This window comes from Somniosus microcephalus, chromosome 3, assembly GCF_052327205.1.
Source record: "Somniosus microcephalus isolate GS21.2 chromosome 3, FLI_Smic_1.0, whole genome shotgun sequence".
In the NCBI taxonomy this organism is placed as follows: domain Eukaryota; kingdom Metazoa; phylum Chordata; class Chondrichthyes; order Squaliformes; family Somniosidae; genus Somniosus; species Somniosus microcephalus.
In genome coordinates this window covers 25,941,921-25,966,639 of record NC_140989.1, presented here as the reverse complement: position 1 = coordinate 25,966,639, position 24,719 = coordinate 25,941,921, and the positions used below count along the sequence as shown (strand labels likewise).

Below are 24,719 nucleotides of genomic sequence, written 5' to 3'. Positions count from 1 at the left end.
TGTTCACATCCTCATCGGGATACAGTTCTGCAGGAGCAGACACCCTGCTTTACCTCACCCAAGTGGCCATTATTCATATGTGAGTGTTGACAGTGAGTTTTGGCAAGCTATCTGATGGATGAGGACATCATATACTAGCTCCAACCTGTCCTCATTAAGCTTCTACACTTCCAGCAAGAGCCACTATGCAGTGATGGGAAACCTGGATGATTTTCTCTTCCCCTAACCTAGGGGCACTACAGTCGAATATAGCTCTCTCATTGCTGCTCCAGTTGGGTTCAGCTAACTCTGCGCAGACCAGGGATTGAACTTGGGACCTTCTGGGTACCTCTGGTTTGGGCAGTGACTTTAGAAAGCATTTATATAGCGCCTTTCACGACCACCGGATGTCCCAAAGCGCTTTACAGCCAATGAAGTACTTTTTGAAGTGTAGTCACTGTTGCAATGTAGGCAACGCGGCAGCCAATTTGCGCCCAGCAAGGTCCTACAAACAGCAATGTGGTAATGACCAGATGAGTGTGTCAGCTGTGGCTCAGTTGGTAGCACACTCGCCTCTGAGTTAGAAAGTTGTAGGTTCAAGTCCCACTCCAGGGACTTGAGCACATAAAAAGTTAGGCTGACACTCCCAGTGCAGTGCTGAGGGAGTGCTGCACTGTTGGAGGTGCCATCTTTTGGATGAGACGTTAAACCGAGGCTCCGTCTGCTCTCTCAGGTAGACGTAAAAGACCCCATGGCACTTTTTCGAAGAAGAGCAGGGGAGTTATCCCCGGTGTCCTGGCCAATATTTATCCCTCAACCAACATAACAAAAAACGACAGATTATCTAGTCATTATCACATTGCTGTTTGTGGGAACTTGCTGTGCGCGAATTGGCTGCCGTGTTTCCCACATTACAACAGTGACTCCACTTCAAAAATACTTAATTGGCTGTAAAGCGCTTTGAGACGTCCGGTGGTCGTGAAAGGCGCTATATAAATGCAAGTCTTCTTTCTTTAGATAATCTGTTTTTTAGTGATGTTGGTTGAGGGATAAATATTGGCCAGGACACCAGGGATAACTCCTCTGCTCTTCTTCGAAATAGTGCCGTGGGATCTTTTACATCCACCTGAGAGAGCGGCTTAACGTCTCATCTGAAAGACGGCACCTCCGACAGTGCGGCACTCCCTCAGCACTGCACTGGAGTGTCAGCTTAGATTTTTGTGCTCAAGTCTCTGGAGTAGGACTTGAACCCACGACCTTCTGACTTAGAGGCGAGAGCGCTACCCACTGAGACACGGCCGACACATTTTGAGACTTTAAGCCATCAAGAAGCCTTATTTGAACTTTTTAAATGATTAATGCAACAGGAACAAATTAATTTATTATTATACATCTTTATTCATGTATATTATGAATAGCAAATAAAATGTAGAAAAGTACCTGCATGACATATGGAGGCAACTGCAATGAGCATAGATATCCCACATAATTGATCCTGGTGGTTACTGACAGCAAGAAGAAAGAAACAGGAAATTTATGGCAGAAACTATCTCAGAGCTCCCATGGGCCACTGCAGACTCCAACAAGTTTGGCTCATCAAATGTCGATGTTTGTAGCAGATAGTTCCACAGATAGGAACAGCGTGTAATCCATCATCACGGTTTGTATGGATGCAGACTGCTGATTTGCAGCTGCGGCAGTTCTTGTGTTTCTAGTATAAACGTGTTACCTGGCTTAAGCACCAGCAATTCCTGCGATGCTGCTCCAGTGGAGGACTGACAATCTGGCCACATTCCTGCATTGCTGTAGAGGACACATTGTGGCATGAAGTAAAGCTATCATTCAGTCCATCTATCTTCATGGCTTTGGATTGCACCAAGTCTTAAAGCAAGAGATGGGTTTATGTTTCAGCCTTGCCAAACAGAGCTATCATATTCCATCACCGGATAAATAGAAGCGTAGAATACTAAAATTGTTGGTGGTGACAAGATGCTTCACAGTATTCTACTAGCTGTTCCAGCCACCAATGTCACAATCCATCTTTCTTGATGGGGTTATTTACTTGGTTTTCTCACCAAGAAAGATACACCCTGTTTGTTCATGGACTGCCCAATTCTGTTTCTTTCTGTTTGCAGTGATTTAGACACTGCTCTTCTTTCAGGTGATGATCTAACCATTCTGTGGAGGGTGGCATCATCATCAAAGAGAACAGCATCACTTTTATGACCATACGAAAAAGGTCCTGTGATCCATTAAGCCTGTCCTATACTGTCATGGTGTAACTTCTGCACATCATCACCTCCATCCACCCCACCCACCACTCACGAGCCACGCAGTCTCCTGGGAGAAGCAAAATGCAAGAGGTAAAGAACCTTGGGCTAATTCTTGTCCAACTCCCACAGGTCATCAAATAAATTCCAGGAGGCCACAGTGACTGGGAGACACATCCCCCATTTACCTTCTATATACAGTTATGTCGGCCATTCTCAGGAACTCGTTTTGAATACTTGCAGTGAATTCACACTCACTTCACGTGCTGGCAACTTGTTCCAGAGATTGGCAACTTTGCAAAAAAATAAATACCTCTTAACATCTAACCTAGTTCTATGCTTGCGTAACTTATACTGATGTCCCCTGGTCCTCCCTAACTGATCCAGCTTGATTAGCCTATACATGGGCCGCGTCTAATCCTTTCCTTATGGTAAAGATTATTTTTATTTCGATGACATCTGCCAAGTTATCTGTGAAAAGAAGCAATAGCACGAGGCAAAGCAAACTTTGCTTGGGGACTTATTTGGGTGTCTACCTTTTTTTTCCCTCAAGAACTACTGCTGACTTGTCATGACTCGGCATGCATCCTCTGAGGAAGTCACGCCTTGAACAGTTTGATGGCTAGGCCACAAAATTCCAGTTGGGTGGCATTCTCGACCAATATTCTGATAGTATTGAGGGCTGCGACTCTGACTTTGCTCAGGTCATCAAGGTAATCACTCTGCTCCACACCATGAAGAGGAGACAACCATCCGCTGATTAGTTTTCTGCAAAGTGAAGTCTGCAGCCAAACTTTAATCAAGAGGTGCAACAGTTACCCATTTACTATATCACGATGCTTGCAATCTGAACAAGCCAATTTACTTTGCGGAGTAAGGAAAGCTGACTCACTCCGTTTCCTTTTATGGCAAAGCAAAGGATGCACAATAAAGTGATTGCTGGTATCGAACCTATTCCCTATTAAGGTAGTAATTTCAAGGCTGCAAAACTAGTCAAGAGGTTCAAAATGATATCCTAAAATGCAAAAGCAAAGCTTGAACAGGCTCTAAATGTCATCAGAAGTTTGAGATTAGATTACAACCTGCAAATCACTCCCTTTTGCACAATATTTTGCAGTATCTAATATTTCAATTTTATGTGAGATTTCCATTGAAATTCTGTGCCAGCTCACCCTCACTCTCAGTGCACTCCGTGTCATTGATGTGTGATAACCCTCGTAGTGCAGCATTGTAATCAATAATACTGCAATTGGACCGAATTTGATGTTCTGCAGAGCTCCTTCCTGACTGCACCTGAGTAGTTTCAGGGTTCAATCCAGAATAGATCTGTAAAATTGAACAAACATGTGGTTGGAATGAGTTAGTAGATCACCACCCCATTGACATACTGTCACAGAGCCAGGAAACACACCCTGCTCGATCTGCCCCACTTATCAATGCAGCTAGTCAAACCTTGACTGATGACATTCAGGTAATGAATGGAAAATAAGAAATCAGTCACACTGCACAGAGATATTACTGCACGTTTGCTGAGAAAATTTGCAGGTAGAGAAACTCGATGTCATTATATTCACAGGCATACACTAACTACTGGAAGAAGAGAAAGTAGACACATGGTTAAATACTTGTCTGCATATATCATCAACAATAATTTCTAGGCTTATATATGTGTGTTTAAAATGGGAAAGGCCATCCAGTATTCATAAAGTTAGTATATTTAAGGTGATTGGCAAAAGAACCAAAGGCGACATGAGGAAAAACTTTTTTTACGCAGCGAGTGGTTAGGATCTGGAATGCACTGCCTGAAAGGGTGGTGGAGGCAGATTCAATCATGGCTTTCAAAAGGGAATTGGATAAGTACCTGAAGGAAAAGAACTTGGAGGGCTACGGGGAAAGGGCAGGGGAGTGGGAATAGCTGAAGTGCTCTTGCAGAAAGCCGGCACGGGCTCGACGGGTCGAATGGCCTCCTTCTGTGCTGTATGATTCTATGGGAGTGATTTTGCGTATGGGGAGCTTTTGGAGGCGGGACTCCCACTTGTTGGGTTTCAGTCCCGCCTCCAACAACTTCTGGCCAACCCATGCTATTTTCCCTTGATTGACCTTGTTAAGCCCGCCCAGCGGGCTTAGCAGGCCAATTAAGGGAAAGCCTGTAGCAGAGAACGTCAACGTATGATGTTTCATCTGTCAAAAATTTTTGACAGATGAATTGTCATCGTTTGACAGCTCTGTGAAGCTGTCAAACAGTGACATTCTCTGTAGTTTGATGATGTCTTGAATTCAAGACCTCATCAAACCTCTTTCTTTTGTAGAAATGAGATGGTTGTTGCATCTGAGAATGCAGCGGCCATCTGTCATCCCCAACGCAGAGGTCCAAGACTCTCCGCATACAGACCGACTGAAGCCTGCAGGAAGAAACAAAGGTAAGTACGCTTTTAATAACACTTTGCACTTACCTCAGATACTCACCTCGCCACTCTTGCACCCATCACTTACCTTCACACCACACTTTTGCAGCCCCCCCGACCCCCGCAGACCCACTACTCGCCTCGCTGAGCTGGCGGGTTTCGGAGACTTCGGGAAACCCGCACTTGTGTGGGCAAAAAGGGGATAATCCTATTTTCTGCCTATTAACTACCTGTTAACAGACAGTTAATAGGCTTTAATCCCTTCCCGCCTCCAAGGAGACGGGACCCGGCATGGGATGGCTACCCGCCTCCTGGGAAGATGGCATGGGGGCGGGTTGGGCACCCACCCCCAAATTCTGCCATTTTCCCGGCAGTCCCGCCTCCATACCCACCTCCCCAGGGCTGGCAAGATCGCCCCCTATGATTCTATATTGTCAGTAATTTGAACTTGGGGTAATGATTGTAACATATTTATACTGAAATCCATGCAGCCTTAGATTTGAAGTTTTATAGTGCCTGTTTCAAGTTGGGCTTTTGAAAAGTAACATAAACATTTCTGATTGTTCAGGATTATGACCCTTACTCTAATCAATAAATAGGAAATGGTCAGTACAACAAAATGCTGCAATTAGTACTTTCAGGTTAAGTAATATTCTTACATTCCTCCAATTCTGGCTTCTTGCGCATCCCGGATTTTCATTGCTCCACCATTGTTGGCTGTGCCTTCAGCTGCCTAGGCCCTAAGCTCTGGAATTGCCCCCCACCCCCAAACCTCTCTACCGCTCTCTCCTCGTTTAAGACACTCCCTCAAATCTAACTCTTTGACCAAGCTTTTGGTCACCTGTCCTAATACCTCTTTATGTGGCTTGGTGTCAAACGTTGTTTGATAATTGCTCCTGTGCTTTTCTACATCCTGGAGTTGATTTTAACCCCCAGTGGGTTTCAGGCAGGTGGACCTAAATTTAAGGCCTGAGGTATTTTAACTTTCAGGCCTCAACTGCATGCTGCCAGTCAACTACCTGCCCAAAACGAGGCAGGGAAGGCTGCATCTTTCCTTGTGGGGCCCAGTGGGGCACTCTTACTCCTCCTGGCCCCACAAAGAAAAGTTCTTCACTTAACCTATGAGGGTCTCTTCGTCCTTCCCGACAGCTGCTGCCCTGCCTTCACCTGGCGGGAAAGCTTCCCCACTCCAGCCCGGGTTAAAACGCAAATAGGAGTTCCATTGGCATAATAGGACCCCGATTTCCATTGATTCATGAGGCCCCTGCTTGCTTGCATTGGACGCCTCTTCCATCTAACTGCAGTGAGCAGTTAAAATGGTTGGCGGCAGGATTCCAGCAGGAATGAGGTGGTAAGCAATGTTCCCGCTAAGCTATGTGGCCGCGCAGCTGTGCAGCCATCTGCAAGGCCCCTCGCATCGCTCACCGGCTTTTCCGTTGTAGATACCGCACATGTGCAAAGATTTGAATGGGCCGAGCATTGGGGGAGGCGGGCCGCTCAGGCCGTACAGCTTACAGGGGTCCTTGATGGTAATGCAGGATGCTCCATTTTAAAAGCCCCACTCCCCCCACCGCCCTGTTCCCGCTAGGCGGAGTGGGTTAATATCGAACCCCCCCCTAATTTAGAAAACCAAAGATTTACACATATTCAGATGTTAATTGGCACTAATCCCCTTCCCGCCTCAGGGAGGCGGGTCCCAGTGCGGGTCGGGTACCCATCTCCTTTGAAACTGGCATGGAGGCGAGTTGAGGGCGGGAAGGTGTCGGGACCCCCGAATTTGGGACTTTAACCCCCCGCACGCCTTCAATCCCGACTCCACGGGTCAGTTAAAATCGAGGCCAATGTATTAACAAAGGATTACAGACTTGGGTTTATACGGTGATACTTAGTAAAGAGTGACTAGCCATGATCTTTCCACTTCAGATTCTGTAAGGAGCACCTGGGAAGTTTTCATGCATAGTTATGGCTGTAGTTTAGACCTCAAACAAAATCATGCAACTTTGCTCAGTCCTTGACCTGGACTTAGTGAAATGATGGGCCATAGCAATCACAGTGAAAAAACGTTCTTTGCATTCCATAGTGCTGATGTGGCATGGGAAAAGGTGAGACCAAGTATTCTTTCTGTACAAACTGATTTTTTTAATGGCAATAATGTTGATTTAATGAATCAAAAAAGGTGTCTTATGTCAGAAAGCACATTTCTGTTCATCATGCAGTCGAGCCGACAAATATAGTTCTTTTTCTTGTCCTAAACTTTTCATTACTACTGTAGGAATGTCTAGTTCCTATCCAAAAGACTGAGGTCCACTCAGGCAATCAAATAAACGAGGTTTAATGAAAACTAACAGAGTTTAATGGATAACTACAGGAGAACATCGAATATCGGTCTAGTCAGTTCGGAGGCTCCACGAGGACTGCTTGGGCGGTCCTGTGGCTGACATCATGACGTCATCACGTTTTTCCTGCCGGTGGGGGATCATGTGATGAACGGCGTGACGTCATCGCGTTTTTTAAAAATTCATTGATGGGATGTGGGCGTCGCTGGCTAGGCCTGCATTTAGTGCCCATCCCTAATTGCCCTTGAGAAGATGGTGGTGAGCCGCCTTCTTGAACCGCTGCAGTCCATATGGTGTAGGTACACCCACAATGCTGTTAGGAAGGGAGTTCCAGGATTTTGGCCCAGCGACAGTGAAGGAACGGCGATACAGGTCCAAGTCAGGTTGGTGTGTGGCTTGGAGGGGAACTTGTAGGTGGTGATGTTCCCATGCGTCTACTGCCCTTGTCCTTCTAAGTGGTAGCGGTCGCGGGTTTGGAAGGTGCTGTTGAAGGAGCTTTGGCGAGTTGCTGCAGTGCATCTTGTAGATGGTACACACTGCAGCCACAGTGCGCCGGTGGTGGAGGGAGTGAATGTTGAAGGTGGTGGATGGAGTGCCAATCAAGCGGGCTGCTTTATCCTGAATGGTGTCGAGCTTCTTGAGTGTTGTTGGAGCTGCACTCATCCAGGCAAGTGGAGAGTATTCCATCACACTCCTGACTTGTGCCTTGTAGATGGTGGAAAGGCTTTGGGGAGTCAGGAGGTGAGACACTTGCCGCAGAATTCCCAGCCTCTGGCCTGCTCTTGTAGCCACAGTATTTATATGGCTGGTCCAGTTCAGTTTCTGATCAATGGTAACCCCCAGGATGTTGATAGTGGGGGATTCAGTGATGGTAATGCCATTGAATGTCAAGGGGAGATGGTTAGAGTCTCGCTTGTTGGAGATGGTCATTGCCTGGCACTTGTGTGGTGTGAATGTTACTTGCCACTTGTCAGCCCAAGTCTGAATGTTGTCCAGGTCTTGCTGCATATGGACACGGACTGCGTCAGTATCTGACGAGTCTCGAATGGTGCTGAACAGTGTGCAATCATCAGCGAACATCCCCACTTCTGACCTTATGATGGAGGGAAGGTCATTGATGAAACAGCTGAAGATGGTTGGGCCTAGGACACTGCCCTGAGGAACTCCTGCAGTGATGTCATGTGATTGAGATGAATGACCTCCAACAACCACAGCCAACTTCCTTTGTGCTAGGTATGATTCCAACCAATGGAGAGTTTTCCCCTTGATTCCCATTGACTTCAGTTTTGCTAGGGTTCCTTGATGCCACACTCGATCAAATGCTGCCTTGATGTCAAGGGCAGTCACTCTCACCTCACCTCTTGAGTTAAGCTCTTTTGTCCATGTTTGGACCAAGGCTGTAATGAGGTCAGGAGCTGAGTGGCCCTGGCGGAACCCAAACTGGGCGTCAGTTAGCAGGTTATCGCTGAGTAAGTGCCGCTTGATAGCACTGTCGACGACACCTTCCATCACTTTGCTGATGATTGAGAGTAGACTGATGGGACGGTAATTGGCCGGGTCGGATTTGTCCTGCTACTATTAAAGTGATCACGCTCTGTACATGTAAACAGTGAAAACAAAGATACAGACTCAGGCTGTAGCTAACATATTATTAAAGGGAATTATATACAATTGATCGGAGTCCCTTAGTGGCTCCGCCACATGCGCCCCCCCAGAATTGTCTTTAATAGCAAAAGTAAAACGGCGAGGAGGCCTGACAAGCCTGTCAGATCGACTTCTGTAGCCTTGAAGTGGAAGCTGATGGACGGCGGGCGAGCTGGCGGGCGGCTGCGTTTGATCTGGCACGGCGACTGTGGGCGGTCGGCCACGTTTCGGTGGTTGTGCGATCTCGACTGGGCGGTCAAGGTCCAAGTGAGCCGGCTTCAACCGGTCAACCGAAATGTGGTCCGGTTTACCTCCAACATCGACCGAAAAAGATTTGTCTCACGGCTCTATCACACGGAAAGGACCAGTGTGAGAGGGTTTGAGTGGATCCCGATGAGCGTCGTGGCAGATAAACACATAGTCGGCGTTCTTCAGCTCAGCTGGGACGTGGGAGCTCTGCAAGCCGTGACGTGACGTAGGCACTGGAGCGAAACTTCTGGCCGCCTCCTGGTGGCTGATGAGCTGCTGGGATGCGGACCATGGCTCTGTCGGAGTTGGAAGGAAATCCCCTGGTACGCGGAGCGGCTGGCCATATACGAGCTCCGCCGAGGACGATTGAAGATCTTCTTTAGGCGCCGTACGCCGTACGAAGACCCAAAAGGACCCATGGAAGCCTGTCCACCCAGCCCGCGCCTTGAAGGCTGGCTCGCAGTGCGGCCTTGAGCGACCTGTGGAATCGTCCGCACAGGCCGTTCGCCTGTGGATGGTAGGCAGTGGTGCGATGTAGCTTGACGCCGAGCCCCTGAGCCACAGCGTTCCAGAGCTCCGAAGAAAACTGCAGCCCACGATCAGACAAGATGTCCGCCGGTACCCCGAAACGGGCGACCCAAGAGGAGATGAATGCCCTGGCGACGTCTGCGGAAGTGGTGGATGACAACGGAACCGCCTCCGGCCATCGAGTGGTGCGGTCCACCATTGTAAGAAGATGAGTAAACCCGTGCGAAGGCGGAAGTGGCCCCACCAGGTCCACATGCACATGATCAAACCTACGTTCCGGAACAGCGAAAGTGGCCAATGGAGCCTTGACGTGACGCTGCACCTTGGCCTTTTGGCAGACCACACAGGTGTTGGCCCAGTCGTGAACATCCATGTGCATGCCCCGCCACACGAATTTGGATGACATCAGCCGTTGCGAGGCCTTCATGCCAGGGTGCGACAACCCGTGTATGGCGTCAAAAACTTTTCGGTATCAGGCGACCGGCACGATAGGGCGAGGATCTCCTACGGAGACGTTGCAGAGTAGCGTAGTGCCCGCGGCATGGAATTTGACGTTGGCCGCTTGGAGGCTAGAGGGGTTGGTTCTGTAAGATTGGACTTCCGGATCCGAGGCTTGATCCGCAGCCATGAGGGCATAGTCGATGCCGAGCTGGACTGCATGAACGGTCGTGCGGGAGAGGCAATCTGCCACCAGGTTGTCTTTACCGGACACATGCTGAATGTCAGTGGTGAATTCTGAGATAAACGTCAGCTGACATTGTTGCCGAGCTGACCACGGTTCGGCGGTCTTGGCCATAGCGAACGTTAGTGGCTTATGGTCCACAAAAGCCGTGAACGGACGTCCCTCTAGCAAGAACCGGAAATGGCGGATGGCCAGAAAAAGGGCCAGCAACTCCTGGTCGAACGTGCTGTACTTCCGTTCATTTCGCCGTAGTTGACGGCTGAAAAACGCCAGCGGTTGCCACGTCCCATGCACCCACTGTTCCTGCACTGTGCCGACGGTGTAGTCTGACGCGTCGGTGGTAAGGGCGATGGTGGCACCTGGCAGCGGGTGCGCCAACATGGTTGCATTGGCTAAAGCGCCTTTTGTGTCGACGAACGCCCGGTCCATGTCGGCCGTCCAGCTAATCGGATCCTTGCCGGACTTGCCCTTGAGGGCCTCGTACAAGGGCTGCATGAGCTGAGCTGCATTACGGTCTGTGGGCGTGGGAACGAAGTAACTGCCTCCACCTTCATTTGCAGGGGAATTGCGCCGTCCGATGTGCTGCGATGGCCTAAGAAATCAATCTGCTGCAGGCCGAACTGGCAGTTGGCTGGGTTGATGATCAAGCCGTGTTGACTGAGGCATCTAAAGAGGGTGCGCAAATGGCAGATGTGCTCCTCTTTATTAGGGCTGGCGATGAGGATGTCGTCGAGGTAGACGAGTCGAAACTTGAGGTCCCGAAGCACGGAGTCCATCAAGCGCTGGAAAGCCTGTGCAGCATTCTTCAATCCAAACGGCATCCGCAGAAATTCAAACAGGCCGAATGGGGTGATGACTGCAGTTTTCGGGACGTCTTGCGGGTGTACGGGGACCTGGTGGTAGCCACGGACAAGGTCGACTTTTGAAAAAATGGTATTTCCCGCCAAATGGGCAGAGAAATCCTGAATATGAGGGATCGGGTACCGATCAGGAGTAGTGGCGTCGTTCAGGCGTCGGTAGTCGCCGCAAGGCCGCCAGCCGCCGCCAGGTTTCGGAACAATGTGGAGAGGCGAAGACCAGGGACTGTTCGACCGGCGAATAATCCCTAGCCGCTCCATCGTGCCGAACTCCGCTTTCGCAGCCGTGAGCTTGCCAGGTTCGAGGCGCCGGGCCCATGCGTAGACCGGGGAGCCAGTAGTGGTGATGTGATGTTCGACACCATGTTTCGTGGCCGTGGAAGAGAAAGTTGGTCTGGTCAGGTCTGGGAAATCTCCGAGGAGGCGAGTGAAGTCATCCGGAGGTGGGAACGCACAGGAGACAGTGCGCGACATGGTGTTACCGCGGTGGCACGGGATGGAGTGAAAAGTGGCCGCATTTATCAACCGGCGGTGCCGTACATCCACCAGGAGGCCGTTGGTGCACAAAAAATCCGCCCCGAGGATGGCTTGAGAGACTTTGGCCGTGATGAAATCCCATAAAACCGCTGGCTGCCGAAACACACCTGGACCCGCCGTCTTCCGAAGGTCCGAATGGCCCCGCCATTAGCCGCCTCGAGGGAGGGGCCGTGCCCCCCGACTTGTAGATCAAGATTTGACGCGGGTAGGATGCTACACTGCGCCCCGGTGTCGCAGAGGAAATGTCGACCAGATAGGGAGTCGGTGATGAAGAGGAGTTTTCCCGAATTACTGATTGCCATCGCAGCCGCGGGGCGCTCGTTGTAACCGGTCCTCTTTCGACAGGGTAGCTGCTGTTTTTTTTTAACGAAAAGCTGCAGGGAGGGCGGCAGCATCTTGCTTTCGCGCCTAAACGGGCGTGGTAGGAGCACAACCCCGCAGGTTGAGGGGCTGGAGCAGCGTCTGTGGGGGCTGGGCGCCTTGTGGCAGCGCAGTACTGCTGGGTCACCGCGAAGATCTTGTCCGCTTCGGCAGCCAGCTCTGCGCAGTCTGTGACTTCCGACCTGGCTAGGGCAGCCTGAACTTGCTCCAGTAGCTGGCTGAGGAATAGCTCCCTGAAGAGGAAGCATTCCGGCTCGGAGCCCAGGAGCGTGAGCATTTGGCTCATCAGCTCGGATGGCTTGGAGTCCCCGAGGCCGGGCATATTGAGCAGCCAGCGGGCGCGCTCCGACTTCGTGAGCCCGAAGACCTGCAACAACCGCGCCTTTATCATTTCATACTTGCGATCTTCTGGTGGATTACCAAGCAGGCTGACGATCTGCGAGGCTGTGGCACTGTCGAGGGCGGAGACCACGTAATAGTAACGGGTCTGATCCGCAACGATGTTCCTAATTGCGAACTGGGCTTCAGCCTGGATGAACCAAGCGGCTGGCTGTTGCTCCCAGAACTGTGGTAGCTTCAAAACAACGCCGTTCGATTCCATGTTCAGTAACTTCTACGAAAACCGTTCGCAAAAGTCGGGGTCACCAATGTAGGAATGTCTAGTTCCTATCCAAAAGACTGAGGTCCACTCAGGCGATCAAATAAACGAGGTTTAATGAAACCTAACAGAGTTTAACGGATAACTACAGGAGAACATCGAATATCGGTCTAGTCAGTTCAGAGGCTCCACGAGGACTGCTTGGGCGGTCCCGTGGCTGACGTCATGACATCATCATGTTTTTCCCGCCGGTGGGGGATCACGTGATGAACGGCGTGACATCATCGCGTTTACCCGCGCTATTAAAGTGATCGCGCTCTGTACATGTAAACAGTGAAAACAAAGATACAGACTCAGGCTGTAGCTAACATATTATTAAAGGGAATTATATACAATTGATCGGAGTCCCTTAGTGGCTCCGCCACACTACCTTCTTTTCTGAGAAGTGGACAGTTTAATAAATGAACTATTTGCCTGAAAAAAAACCTGAAGTTATGGAGTAAAATGCTTAACTAATCATTTTACTTCTGCAACCCAGATTAACAGCAAAAAAAAATGTTGCCGCCATTTCTAAGCAACTTTATATGGAGCGCATGAAGAAAATGCACAGTGGTTTTCGGAAAAATAAATAAATGAATGACATCCACCACATGCCCAATGGCAGATGATTTATTATATCCAGTTTTTCGAGGTTTAATTATCCATAATTCACTGCAACACAGTCACTTATTTGATTTATTTCACAAGTTTGAAAACTGAAACTTAAAACAAATAGGAATACTTTTTATTCAGCATTGTATTGTTTGTTGTGAATTTGATGGCACTGATGCAGATAGAGACGTGAATCACTACTGGCCAGATGTCCAATGAATTGTTTGTGCAATGCTGTACTTGACATCCAGGCCCCAGCTTGGACTTGCCCACTAGGAAACGGAGGAGAATAGGATGAGAGACATAAGGACCTATTGAGGCAGATACCAAAGCCCTGAGATAGGGAAAGCCGGTAAAGAGCAGGGATGGGAGACCGGGGATGGGTGGTAGGGCAAGGAAGAGCAGCAAGGCGTAGAGGCACAGAGCAGAGGGACAGTCCTTTAAGAGGAACATTCACACTTCAAATGGTCATTGGGGGGACGGCAGGAAATTCTGTCCTACAAGTAGGTGGGCTGCCCGCCACCAACCCGCCGCCTGCCCCACCCACCCCCCCCGCCTGCCCCACCCCACCCCCCACCCCCCACCCACCCTCCCCGCCTGCCCCACCCACCTCCCGCCTGCCCCACCCACCCCGCCTGCCCCACCAACCCCCCGCCTGCCCCACCTACCCCCTCGCCTGCCCCACCCACCCCCCCGCCACCAACCCCCCGCCTGCCCCACCCACCCCCCCGCCTGCCCCACCCCACCCCCCACCCACCCTCCCCGCCTGCCCCACCCACCTCCCGCCTGCCCCACCCACCCCGCCTGCCCCACCAACCCCCCGCCTGCCCCACCCACCTCCCGCCTGCCCCACCCACCCCGCCTGCCCCACCAACCCCCCGCCTGCCCCACCCACCCCCCCGCCTGCCCCACCCCACCCCCCACCCACCCTCCCCGCCTGCCCCACCCACCTCCCGCCTGCCCCACCCACCCCGCCTGCCCGCCACCAACCCCCCGCCTGCCCCACCCACCCCCCCGCCTGCCCCACCCCACCCCCCACCCACCCTCCCCGCCTGCCCCACCCACCTCCCGCCTGCCCCACCCACCCCGCCTGCCCCACCAACCCCCCGCCTGCCCCACCCACCCCCCCGCCTGCCCCACCCCACCCCCCACCCACCCTCCCCGCCTGCCCCACCCACCTCCCGCCTGCCCCACCCACCCCGCCTGCCCCACCAACCCCCCGCCTGCCCCACCCACCCCCCCGCCTGCCCCACCCCACCCCCCACCCACCTCCCCGCCTGCCCCACCCACCCCCCCGCCTGCCCCACCCCACCCCCCACCCACCCTCCCCGCCTGCCCCACCCACCTCCCGCCTGCCCCACCCACCCCGCCTGCCCCACCCACCCCCCGCCTGCCCCACCTACCCCCTCGCCTGCCCCACACACCCCACCTGCCCCACCAACCCCCCGCCTGCCCCACCCCACCCCCCCGCCTGAATTCTGAGCATATTTAGAATTTTTCCTGTCATCAACACTAACTTTAGTTGAAATATCTGTGAATGTAGAATATATAGCATAACAATAGCATTAGGATCAACATTTACTTAACACACTTGCAGCAAATTCATCACCACTATTTTAATGGTGGCATTAAAGTAAATAAGTTAATGCCTCTGTTAAAATAGAGAGAGAAAGATCATTTGAGCATGTTAAATATTTGTAAAATAACATCACCCAAAGTCATTTGTATAGAATCAAAGTGCTATGATGATTAGAAACATATTTCTATGGGTGATAACGTTTGGATGAATAAAAGGGGAAAACTAATTTAATAGAACCATTTTTCAGAAGTAGCCCTTTAACAACAAAATACTTCATTGATTTAAAACTGTTAATGGAACAAAAGAAGCATTTTTTTATGAAAGGGAAATTGTATGTCTATACAGTGCCAATGTCTGATTCAATAGTGTTTACCCTTCCCTATTGCTGCTCTTTACAGGCCTATCTCTTTGAACTTGGCTCCAGTAACTTCATCCACAAGTTATCGGGACATACTGATACTGTCATTAATTTGGCATTCAGCTCTTCTGCACCCAAGGTAATCCATTTTCATTGTACTTCCTGAATGAATGGGTCAATTGGTAAACAAGTATCAAAAAGCTACTATCGACAATTTCTAGAGCAGAGTATTTATTTACTGATATAATGGACCAGAAATTAACTTGGTGTTTTGCAATGAATGAATAATCAAAATGCGAACCAGTTTCAAGCTCTAACTCAGTTCTCTAAAAAAAAAGTACAAATATTTATTTTCTGTCAACTGAACAATGGAAAATGCATAACAAAACTATTATTTTGTAGGTGACACATGAGAACTATTTTATTTCTTTCTTGTAGCCATGTTTTGGTCATGAGATGCAGTGACTTGCATTAGTATTGTAAAAGCATCTTGAAAGAGACTTTAGTTGTGTGGTTTGCTCAGTGGGGCCACTTTTCTAAATGGTCAAATAATCTTTGCAGTTTTAAGTGACAGAAATAGTTTGCTGCTGTAGTATGCGCATGCACCTGAAGTCTGGAAAGAGCTGCTTTGTGAAGGATTAACATGCACATTCAGTAGAGACTGCAGCTGCTGCCCTTATCCTTCCAGGTGATGGCGGTTGCGGATTTGGGAGGTGCTACTGAAGGAGCCTTGGCGACTTGCTGCAGTGCATCCTGTAGACAGTACACACTGCGCTGGTGGAGTTGCATGAGCCTAGCCTGTGTTGATTTACCCTTTTTTCCTTTGTAGAAGTGCTTTCCCTCATTTCCTTTGTGTGGCAACACGTGGGGAATCATGGCTACAAATCCATGCCATACCAATCCATCAGGCAGCACATCAAAGTTCCAATATGCGGTGTCTCCGTGCCACCCTGTTGTAATTCCCATTTAAGATCAAAGTAGCACTACAGGATAAATTAGCTTTGCTTTACCTGTGGGAATAGTATTGCAGAGCATAATAAGAGATGCAATTCAAGAAGGTTTGTCTCACAAGAGCTTGAACAACAAGAGTATAGATTTATGGAAAGTAAATCATGTCCGACAAACAAGATCTGTGGACACACCCGATGAATTGGTATCGTGCATTTGGATTTTTAGAGCCAGTTTCGTAGTTCCTCTAGGGACTTAGCTCAAAATCAGAGTATAGCTTTGATTTTCCCTACTGTGAGCAGCAGCTGTAAAACATGCTCTTTAATGACAAACCACTTTATGGTAGGAAAGTGGAAGAACTGTTGGAGGGAAATAAAAGCCAATTACACAACCTTCAAGTTATTCCTGGATTGGCATCAAAGGAAAGTGCATCCCACTGTGGGACCAGCCACCCCAGCTATCAGTCTAGAGAGGGCCCGCAGTTGCAGCCCCTTTGTGAATTTACCTGAGGGGCTTTTGCGCAATGCATCATCATGTGGCCCATTGTTCTAAATCAGAACTCGGACTTTGGAGTTCATGTAACAGATCCCCAGTGAGATCAGGCCCAGCTCGTCACCTTCCCAGGAGTGACCCCTAGAACTCCATACCACTAAGGATCTGGATGAGTGATCTCTTGAGAAATATTATGGGAGAGAATGACCTCAGATGCTTGGGTCTAAGTATTAACTTGGGTTACCTTTTCTGCTTTTGTGCTGAATCCCCATGATTTCTCTTAACTGGCTGAGCTAGTCTTCTCTTTTCTGCAGCGATTAAGTAATTTTAGCAGGATCAGAAAATTTTATGAGAGGATACGCTTAATCCTAGATCTTCAAACATCGATCCAATCAATCTCAAGGAGGCCTATTTTCACATTGTAAATTGTCAATGCCATTCAAAGTATCTGAGGCTCATTTTTCTTGGTTGCAGCTGCCACTACAACATGATACACTTTGGCCTTTGCTTAACAGCAAGCGTCTTCACAAAAATCCTATCAATGGTGCCGCCACATCTATCCATATTTAGATGGCTAACGTACGAGAGTTACTTGTTGAAATACCCATCTTAGACTGGGTATTATGTAATGAGAAAGGATTAATTAGCAATCTTGTTGTACGAGGCCCCTTGGGTCGGAGCGATCATAATATGATTGAATTCTTCATTAAGATGGAGAATGAAGCAGTTGACTCAGAGACTAGGGGCTAATAATTCGGTATCGCCGCGCCAGGTCTTTAGTGCCTGAAATTTTGCGCTCGCCCGGATTCCCGTAGCGCCCGCCTGAAATTCAGTTGCGCCGCCCCAAGACGGAGGCGGGCGCTATTGCAGGGTTTGGCCGCCTCGTTTGGGGCGATGAAAGTCAGTTTCAGGCGTCCAGCTGCCGCTGCGCCACCCGATGCGGTGCGGCAGGCTGGGGTACTGCAGGCCTCCTCCTTCTCTTAAGGAGGAGCTGCCTGCAGCCGTGAGATCGCCGCTGGATTCCCCCGGCAAATGAGCCCGGCACCACGGAGAAGTGCCGGGCTCGCGGGAGTCAGACACCAATGCCGCGGGGGGGTGGTGCAGGAGTCCGGGGAGGGAGGTGCGGCCAGGCGGCCGCCGGGAAAGCGGCCGGCCGCCCCTCCACCTTTATGCGCTGGCCTCTCGGAGCTGCAAGGCACCGTTTTTCAAACGCTGTTTGCGGCCGCTACGGGCGAGGCGGCCGCAACTGAATTTGGCCATCGGCACGGAATAGCATTGGAACCGGGGCGCTGTGCACACCGATGACGTCATCGGTGCCGGCGCAGCGCTACCGGCTAACGCCGATGTTAGGGACCAACTGAACTTCGGGCACTAAAAAACTTCCGGCGCAAACCACTCTATAGCCAATAAGTGGGCGCAAATGCGACTGAATTTCTAGGCCTAGGATCCTAAATTTAAATAAAGGAAACTACGATGGTCTGAGGTGCGAGTTGGGTAGGATTGATTGGGGAATGTCACTCAAAGGGTTGACGGTGGATAGGCAATGGCAAACATTCAAAGACCGCATGGATGAACTACAGAATTTGTTCATCCCAGTTTGGCATAAAAATAAAACAAAAAAGGTGACTCAACCGTGGCTAACAAGGGAAATTAGGGATAGCATAAGATCCAAGGAAAGGACATATAAATTGGCCAGAAAAAGCAATAATCCTGAGGGTTGGGAGCAGTTTAGGATTCAACAAAGGAGGACAAAGGGATTAATTAAGAAGGGGAAAATAGAATATGAGAGTAAGCTTGCAGGGAACATAAAAACTGACTGTAAAAGCTTTTATAGATATGTGAAGAGAAAAAGATTGGTGAAGTCAAGCGTAGGTCCCTTGCAGTCAGAAACAGGGGAATTTATAATGGGGAACAAAGAAATGGCAGACCAACTAAATACATATTTTGGTTCTGTCCTCACAAAGGAGGACACAAATAACCTCCCAGAGATGCCGGGGAACATAGGGTCTGATGAAAGGGTGGAACTGAAAGAAATCAGTATTTGTAGGGAAATGGTGTTAGGGAAATTGATGGGACTGAAGGCCGATAAATCCCCAGGGCCTGATAATCTACATCCTAGGGTACTTAAGGAAGTGGCCCTAGAAATAGTAGATGCATTGCTGATCATCTTCCAACATTCGATGGAATCTGGAACAGTACCCATGGATTGGAGGGTCGCTAATGTTACCGCACTATTCAAAAAGGGTGGTAGAGAGAAAATGGGGAATTACAGACCGGTAAGCCTGACATCGGTAGTGGGGAAAATGCTAGAGTCCATTATAAAAGATGTAATAGCAGAGCACTTGGAAAACAGTGACAGGATCGGACAAAGTCAACATGGATTTACTAAAGGTAAATCATGCTTGACTAATCTACTGGAATTTTTTGAGGATGTAACTGGTATAATAGATAAGAGGGAACCAGTGGATGTGGTGTATCTGGACTTTCAGAAGGCATGCGATAAGGCCCCGCATAGGAGATTAGCGTGTAAAGTTAAGGCACATGGGATTGGGGGCAAGGTATTGACTTGGATAGAAAACTGGTTGGCAGACAGAAAGCAAAGAGTTGGAATAAACGGGTCTTTTTCCGAATGGCAGGCAGTGATTAGTGGGGTACCGCAGGGATCAGTCCTTGGACCCCAGCTATTCACAATATATATAAATGATCTGGACAAGGGAACTAGATGTAATATCTTCAAATTTGCAGACGACACAAAGCTGGATGGGCGTGTGTGCTGTGAGGAGGATGTCGAGAAACTCCAGGATGATGGGTGATTGGGCAGAAACATGGCAGATGCAATATAATGTGGATAAATGTGAGGTTATCCACTTTGGTGGCAAAAACAGGAAGGCAGATTATTATCTAAATGGCAATAGATTGGGAGAAGGGGAAGTGCAACGAGACCTGGGTGTCCTGGTGCACCAGTCGCTGAAGGTAAGCATGCAGGTGCAGCAGGCGGTTAAGAAGGCAAATGGTATGTTGGCCTTTGTAGCGAGAGGGTTTGAGTACAGGAACAAGGATGTCTTGCTGCAGTTGTACAGGGCCTTGGTGAGACCACATCTTGAGTATTGTGTGCAGTTTTGGTCGCCTTATCTGAGGAAGGATGTTCTTGCCATGGAAGGAGTTCAACGAAGATTCATTAGGCTGATACCTGGGATGGCAGGAATGACGTGTGAGGAGAGATTGGGTCGATTGGACTTATACTCGCTGGAGTTTAGAAGAATGAGAGGTGATCTCATTGAAACTTATAAAATTCTGACAGGACTGGACAGACTAGATGCAGGAAGGATGTTTCCGATGGTCGGGGAGTCCAGAACCAGGGGACACAGTCTAAGGATAAAGGGTAGGCCACTTAAGACAGAAATGAGGAGGAATTTCTTCACCCAGAGAGTGGTGAACCTGTGGAACTCTCTACCACAGAAGGCGGTGGAGGCCAGTTTATTGAATATATTCAAGAAGGAGTTGGATATATTTCTTAAGGCTAAAGGGATCAAGGGATATGGGGAGAAAGCAGGGACAGGGTACTGAATTGGATGATCAGCCACGATCGCACTGAATGGCGGAGCAGGCTCGAGGGGCCGAATGGCCTACTCCTGCTCCTATCTTCTATGTTTCTATGAAAGGACTGTTCAGATAGTTCTCCAGCAAGTTCTCACCAGATTCCAGGAGCTCAATTTCATTTCTAACTGTGAGAAGCCTTACTTGGCAGGCAGACAATTGACCTCCGTAGGTAGGGAAGGGAAAATCACCGACTCCTGATTGTTATCCAGTAATTTCTGCTGCAAAGTCTGCATGTGTGGTGATGAGAGAACATGTTATGGGCACAATGCTCCTCCCCATGATGCAATAGCCAGCTGGTATTAAATGAGGAATGGTTACTTGGGCAAGGTACGGCGATAAGAGTCAACGCCTTCAGGAGAGGTTGACACTCCGGTGCAGCACTGAGGGAGTACTGCATTGTCACAGGTGCTGTCTTTCAAGTGAGATAATAAACTGAGGTAAAAACAACAAATGCTGGAAATACTCAGCAGGTCAGGCAGCATCTGTGGAGAGAGAAACAGAGTTAACGTTTCAGGTCGATGACCTTTCGTCAGAACTGGAAAAAGTTAGAGATGTAACAGATTTTAAGCAAGTGCAGGGGCAGGGAAAGTGGGGAGGGGAGGAAAGAACAAAAGGGAAGGTCGATGATAGGGTGGAAGGCAGGAGTAGTTAAATGACAAAAGGTATGACTAGACAAAGCAATAGGAGATGGTAATAGGACAGGTAAAAAAACAAAAGATGAGTCTAGAAGAAATGTAAATGAGAATGGCAGAATCATCAACAGCTGCCATCTGAAAAAATAAGGACAGAGGTTATGGTCTGAAATTGTGAAACTCGATGTTGAGTCCAGAAGGCTGTAAAGAGCCTAATCGAAAGATGAGGTGCTGTTCCTCGAGCTTGCGTTGAGCTTCATTAGAATAGTGGAAGAGGCCAAAGACAGAGAGGTCAGAGTGGGAGTGGAGCGGAGAATTAAAGTGACAGGCGATCAGAAGCTTACAGACTGAACGGAGGTGCTCCACAAAGCGGTCACCCAATCTGCGTTTGGTCTCCCCAATGTAGAGGAGACTGCATCGTGAGCAGCGAATACAGTATACTAAATTGCCAGAAGTATAAGTAAATCACTGTTTCACCTGGAAGGAGTGTTTGGGGCCCTGGACAGTGGGAAGGGAGGAGGTAAACGGGCAGGTGTTGCATCTCCAGCGCTTGCACGGGAAGGTGCCATGTGAAGGGGAGGGGGTGCTGGCAGTGAATGAGGAGTGGACCAGGGTGTCGCAGAGGGAGCAGTCCCTTCGGAATGCTGAAAGGGGAGGTGAGGGGAAGATGTGTTTGGTGATGGGATCACGCTGAAGATGGTGGAAATGGCGGAGGATGATCCGTTGAATGTGGAGGCTGGTGGGGTGAAAGGTGAGGACAAGGGGAACCCTATCATGGTTCTGGGAGGAAGGGGAAGGGGTGAGAGCAGAAGTGCGGGAAACGGTCGAGGGCCATGTCAACCACGGTAGAAGGGAATCCTCAGTTGAGGGAAAAGGAAGGCATATTGGAAGCACTAGTATGGAAGGTGGCATCGTCAGAAGAGATGCGACGGAGATGGAGAAACTGGGAGAATGGAATAGTTATTTCCTCCCCTCCACCTTTCCCTGCCCCTGTACTTGCTTAAAATCTGTTACATCTCTAACTTTTTCCAGTTCTGATGAAAGGTCATTGACCTGAAACGTTAACTCTGTTTCTCTCTCCACAGATGCTGCCTGACCTGCTGAGTATTGCCAGCATTTTCTGTTTTTATTCCAGATTTCCAGCATATGCAGTACTTTACCTTTATAACAAAATGAGGCCCTGTGTACCTGCTCAATTGGGCATAAAAGATCTCCTGGCACTTTTTTAAGAAGAGCAAGTAATTCTCCCGGTGTCCTGGCCAATATTCCTTCCTCAATCAACACCGCCAAAAACAGATTATCTGTTCATTCATTCATTTGCTGTTCATGAGATCTTGACTGGTTGCAATGTTTGCCTACATAACAATAATGCTGGCACTTCAAAAGTAACCCATTTGTTGTAAAGCATTATATCCTGAGAAAGTGCTAGTCACTCTCATAAGTGGTCTGAGCATCTTTCATTTAGGGGTGTGCCCGTACTGTCCAATATCTAACTGTACAATAATGTAACTGTGATATCCGAGTGGTAAGGTCAGAAACTGAGATAAGCGAGATCTTAAGGAACAAAACCCAACTGTTTAATTATACGGTGTAGCAGAGAAACATCTCTTACAGGCTGCAAGCAAAACACAGTATTTCTAACTGCACGAGCACCAAGAAGGAGGAACCCCTCTGAGTCATACCCATAATGCAATGCCACATTGCCATACTAACTGGTGTACCAGGACATTACCTTAAACATTGGTGACTATAATCCCTTAATCTTTGGCTCCATCTGGTGGATAACTTAAACATTACATCCCAGATTACTATAGTAACCCAGGGTGTAGCAATAGTATTCCCCTGTGATCTCAGCTGGATATTCGTGTCTTCCACATCCGTGTTTCTTCAGTCTCTTTGAAGATGGATTGAGGAAACGTTTGGTGAAACAAGGCTTGAGGCAGTTTGAGTTCACAGTGAGTGAACGTGCAGGATAACAGTTATGTTCAGATTTACTTAGCACGATCAGTACAATGTCTTTTCATAATAATACAAAATAATAAACACACCACACATACCTGACTTCAACTAAATAACTTCTAACCACACTCCTGCATTCTCCTTCTCAGCTTTCCCCTTGCAGCTTTCTGTTTATAAAATCATAGAATGGTTACAGCACAGAAGAAGGCCATTCGGCCCGTAGAGCACACGCCGGCTCTCTGCAAGAGCACTTCAGCTAGTCCCACTCCCCCGCCTTTTCCCCTTTAAAACAAAAACTACTTACGTAGGCTTAGCTGGACCTGACTGCCTGCCTGTGCCTCTGTCTCTCTGTTTTTTTAAATCCCGCTCCATTCACAGCTAGCAGGGAAAGACTGCCAGATACCCTCCTTAGTGCCTGGGACCAAAGGCTTCCAAAGAAAATGGGTACGAAGTGTTTATCGAGTTCTGAGACAAGCTAACAAATTGCTTATTGTTACCAGTCTTATCGGAAACAACTTCCGTTAGCATATTATTCCAATCGTAAATCTCCGCGGGTACAGTTGAAGGAGGTTTTGTAAAACTGGAACATACAGATTCTTGCGGGGTATGATACCAGTACGTTTTGTGCTATTCAATAAAAAGAAAAACATTTTGACTGCTGGAAAGCTGAAGGAAAGACGGAGAATGCTGGAAATGTACAGCAGGTCTGCCAACATCTGGAAAGAGAAAAGATGGGTCAAAGTGAAGCATGTGATGTTCAGCCTGGGGCTGTCTGTCAGGTACCCATTCCTCGGAGGGTGACAGCCGGCTTGACTGGCAGCTCATCCTTGGGCACAGAAAGCTGGGAGAGGGTCAGAGGTCCATCTTTTGGCTTCCTGTCAGGCCAAGATAGAAACACATGGACTGCCATGTCAGCCTGCAAGAGCCAGACCTCAAAAGAGGAAGCTTTCCCCTTGGGGATAGTGAGGACTAGATTCAGGGAGAACAGCAAGCCTCAATAATGTATTTCGGGGTAGCGGTGTGCTCTGTTACTTTCTATGTTCTGAGGAGCATTATGAAATAAGTTGGAATCATTACCCGGTTTATTCACGTAATATATGAAATATTCATCAATTTGTTGACTTACAAGTGGCTTTGTGTCACTAAAGTGTTAATCATTCCACCTTTTGGAAGCTAGGGAAAATGCACAGGGTTGGGGCATGTGCCAGTTTTCAGCATTCAGTTCGTATAACAAGCAGTCATGCGATTGTATGACTAGATATTGGGCAGTAAAGGTAGACTCTTGATCATAAGGGATGCGGGGCCCACTTTACAGGATAGACCAGTGAAGCTGAAGCTGAAGGAAAATCTAGTGCAGGCCCAAAATTTGTAACAGCTGATTTATGTCATCCCTTTTACTCTTGTCAACCTTCGTGGTGTTTTAAGAACATAAGAACATAAGAAATAGGAGCAGGAGTTAGTCATACGGCCCTTCGAGCCTGCTCCGCCATTCACTAAGATCATGGCTGACCTTCTGCCTCAACTCCACTTTCCTGCACTATTCCCATATCCCTTGGTTCCCTTAGTATACAAAAATCTATCGATGTCTGTCTTGAATATACTCAACACCAGGGTATATTAACTACCTTTTGTCTAGGTGCCTTTTTTTTGTTGCTAAACTTGTATAAATATACTTTGCTTTTATAATCCCAAATAAAAGTAACTCTGTTTCCAAATCCTTTCTGTGGAAAAATGTTGAAAATATCTAAAACATAACAGTGATCTATATATGCAGGTTCTTGGTTTATTCGTTCCTGGGATTTGGGCGTCGCTGGCAAGGCCAGCATTTATTGCCCATCTCTAATTGCCCTTGAGAAGGTGGTGGTGAGCCACCTTCTTGAACCGCTGCAGTCCACGTGGTGAAGGTACTCCTATCGTGCTGTTAGGGAGGGAGTTCCAGGATTTTGACCCAGCAACGATAAAGGAATGGCGACATATTTCCAAGGCAGGATGGTGTGTGACTTGGAGGGGAACTTGGAGGTGATGGTGTTCCCA

General features: G+C 48.7%; 1 protein-coding gene across 2 annotated transcripts in view; it reads left to right on the top strand.

Moving 5' to 3' along the window:
• wdr27 (WD repeat domain 27) overlaps positions 1 to 24,719 on the top strand; it is a 608,079-nt gene that overhangs the window by 328,568 nt on the left and 254,792 nt on the right. For both annotated transcript variants that reach the window (XM_085979531.1, XM_085979524.1), the window contains exon 24: positions 15,095 to 15,193. In XM_085979531.1, coding sequence (XP_085835657.1) covers positions 15,095 to 15,193 — 99 coding nt within the window. The remainder of the gene's footprint in view (positions 1 to 15,094; positions 15,194 to 24,719) is intronic.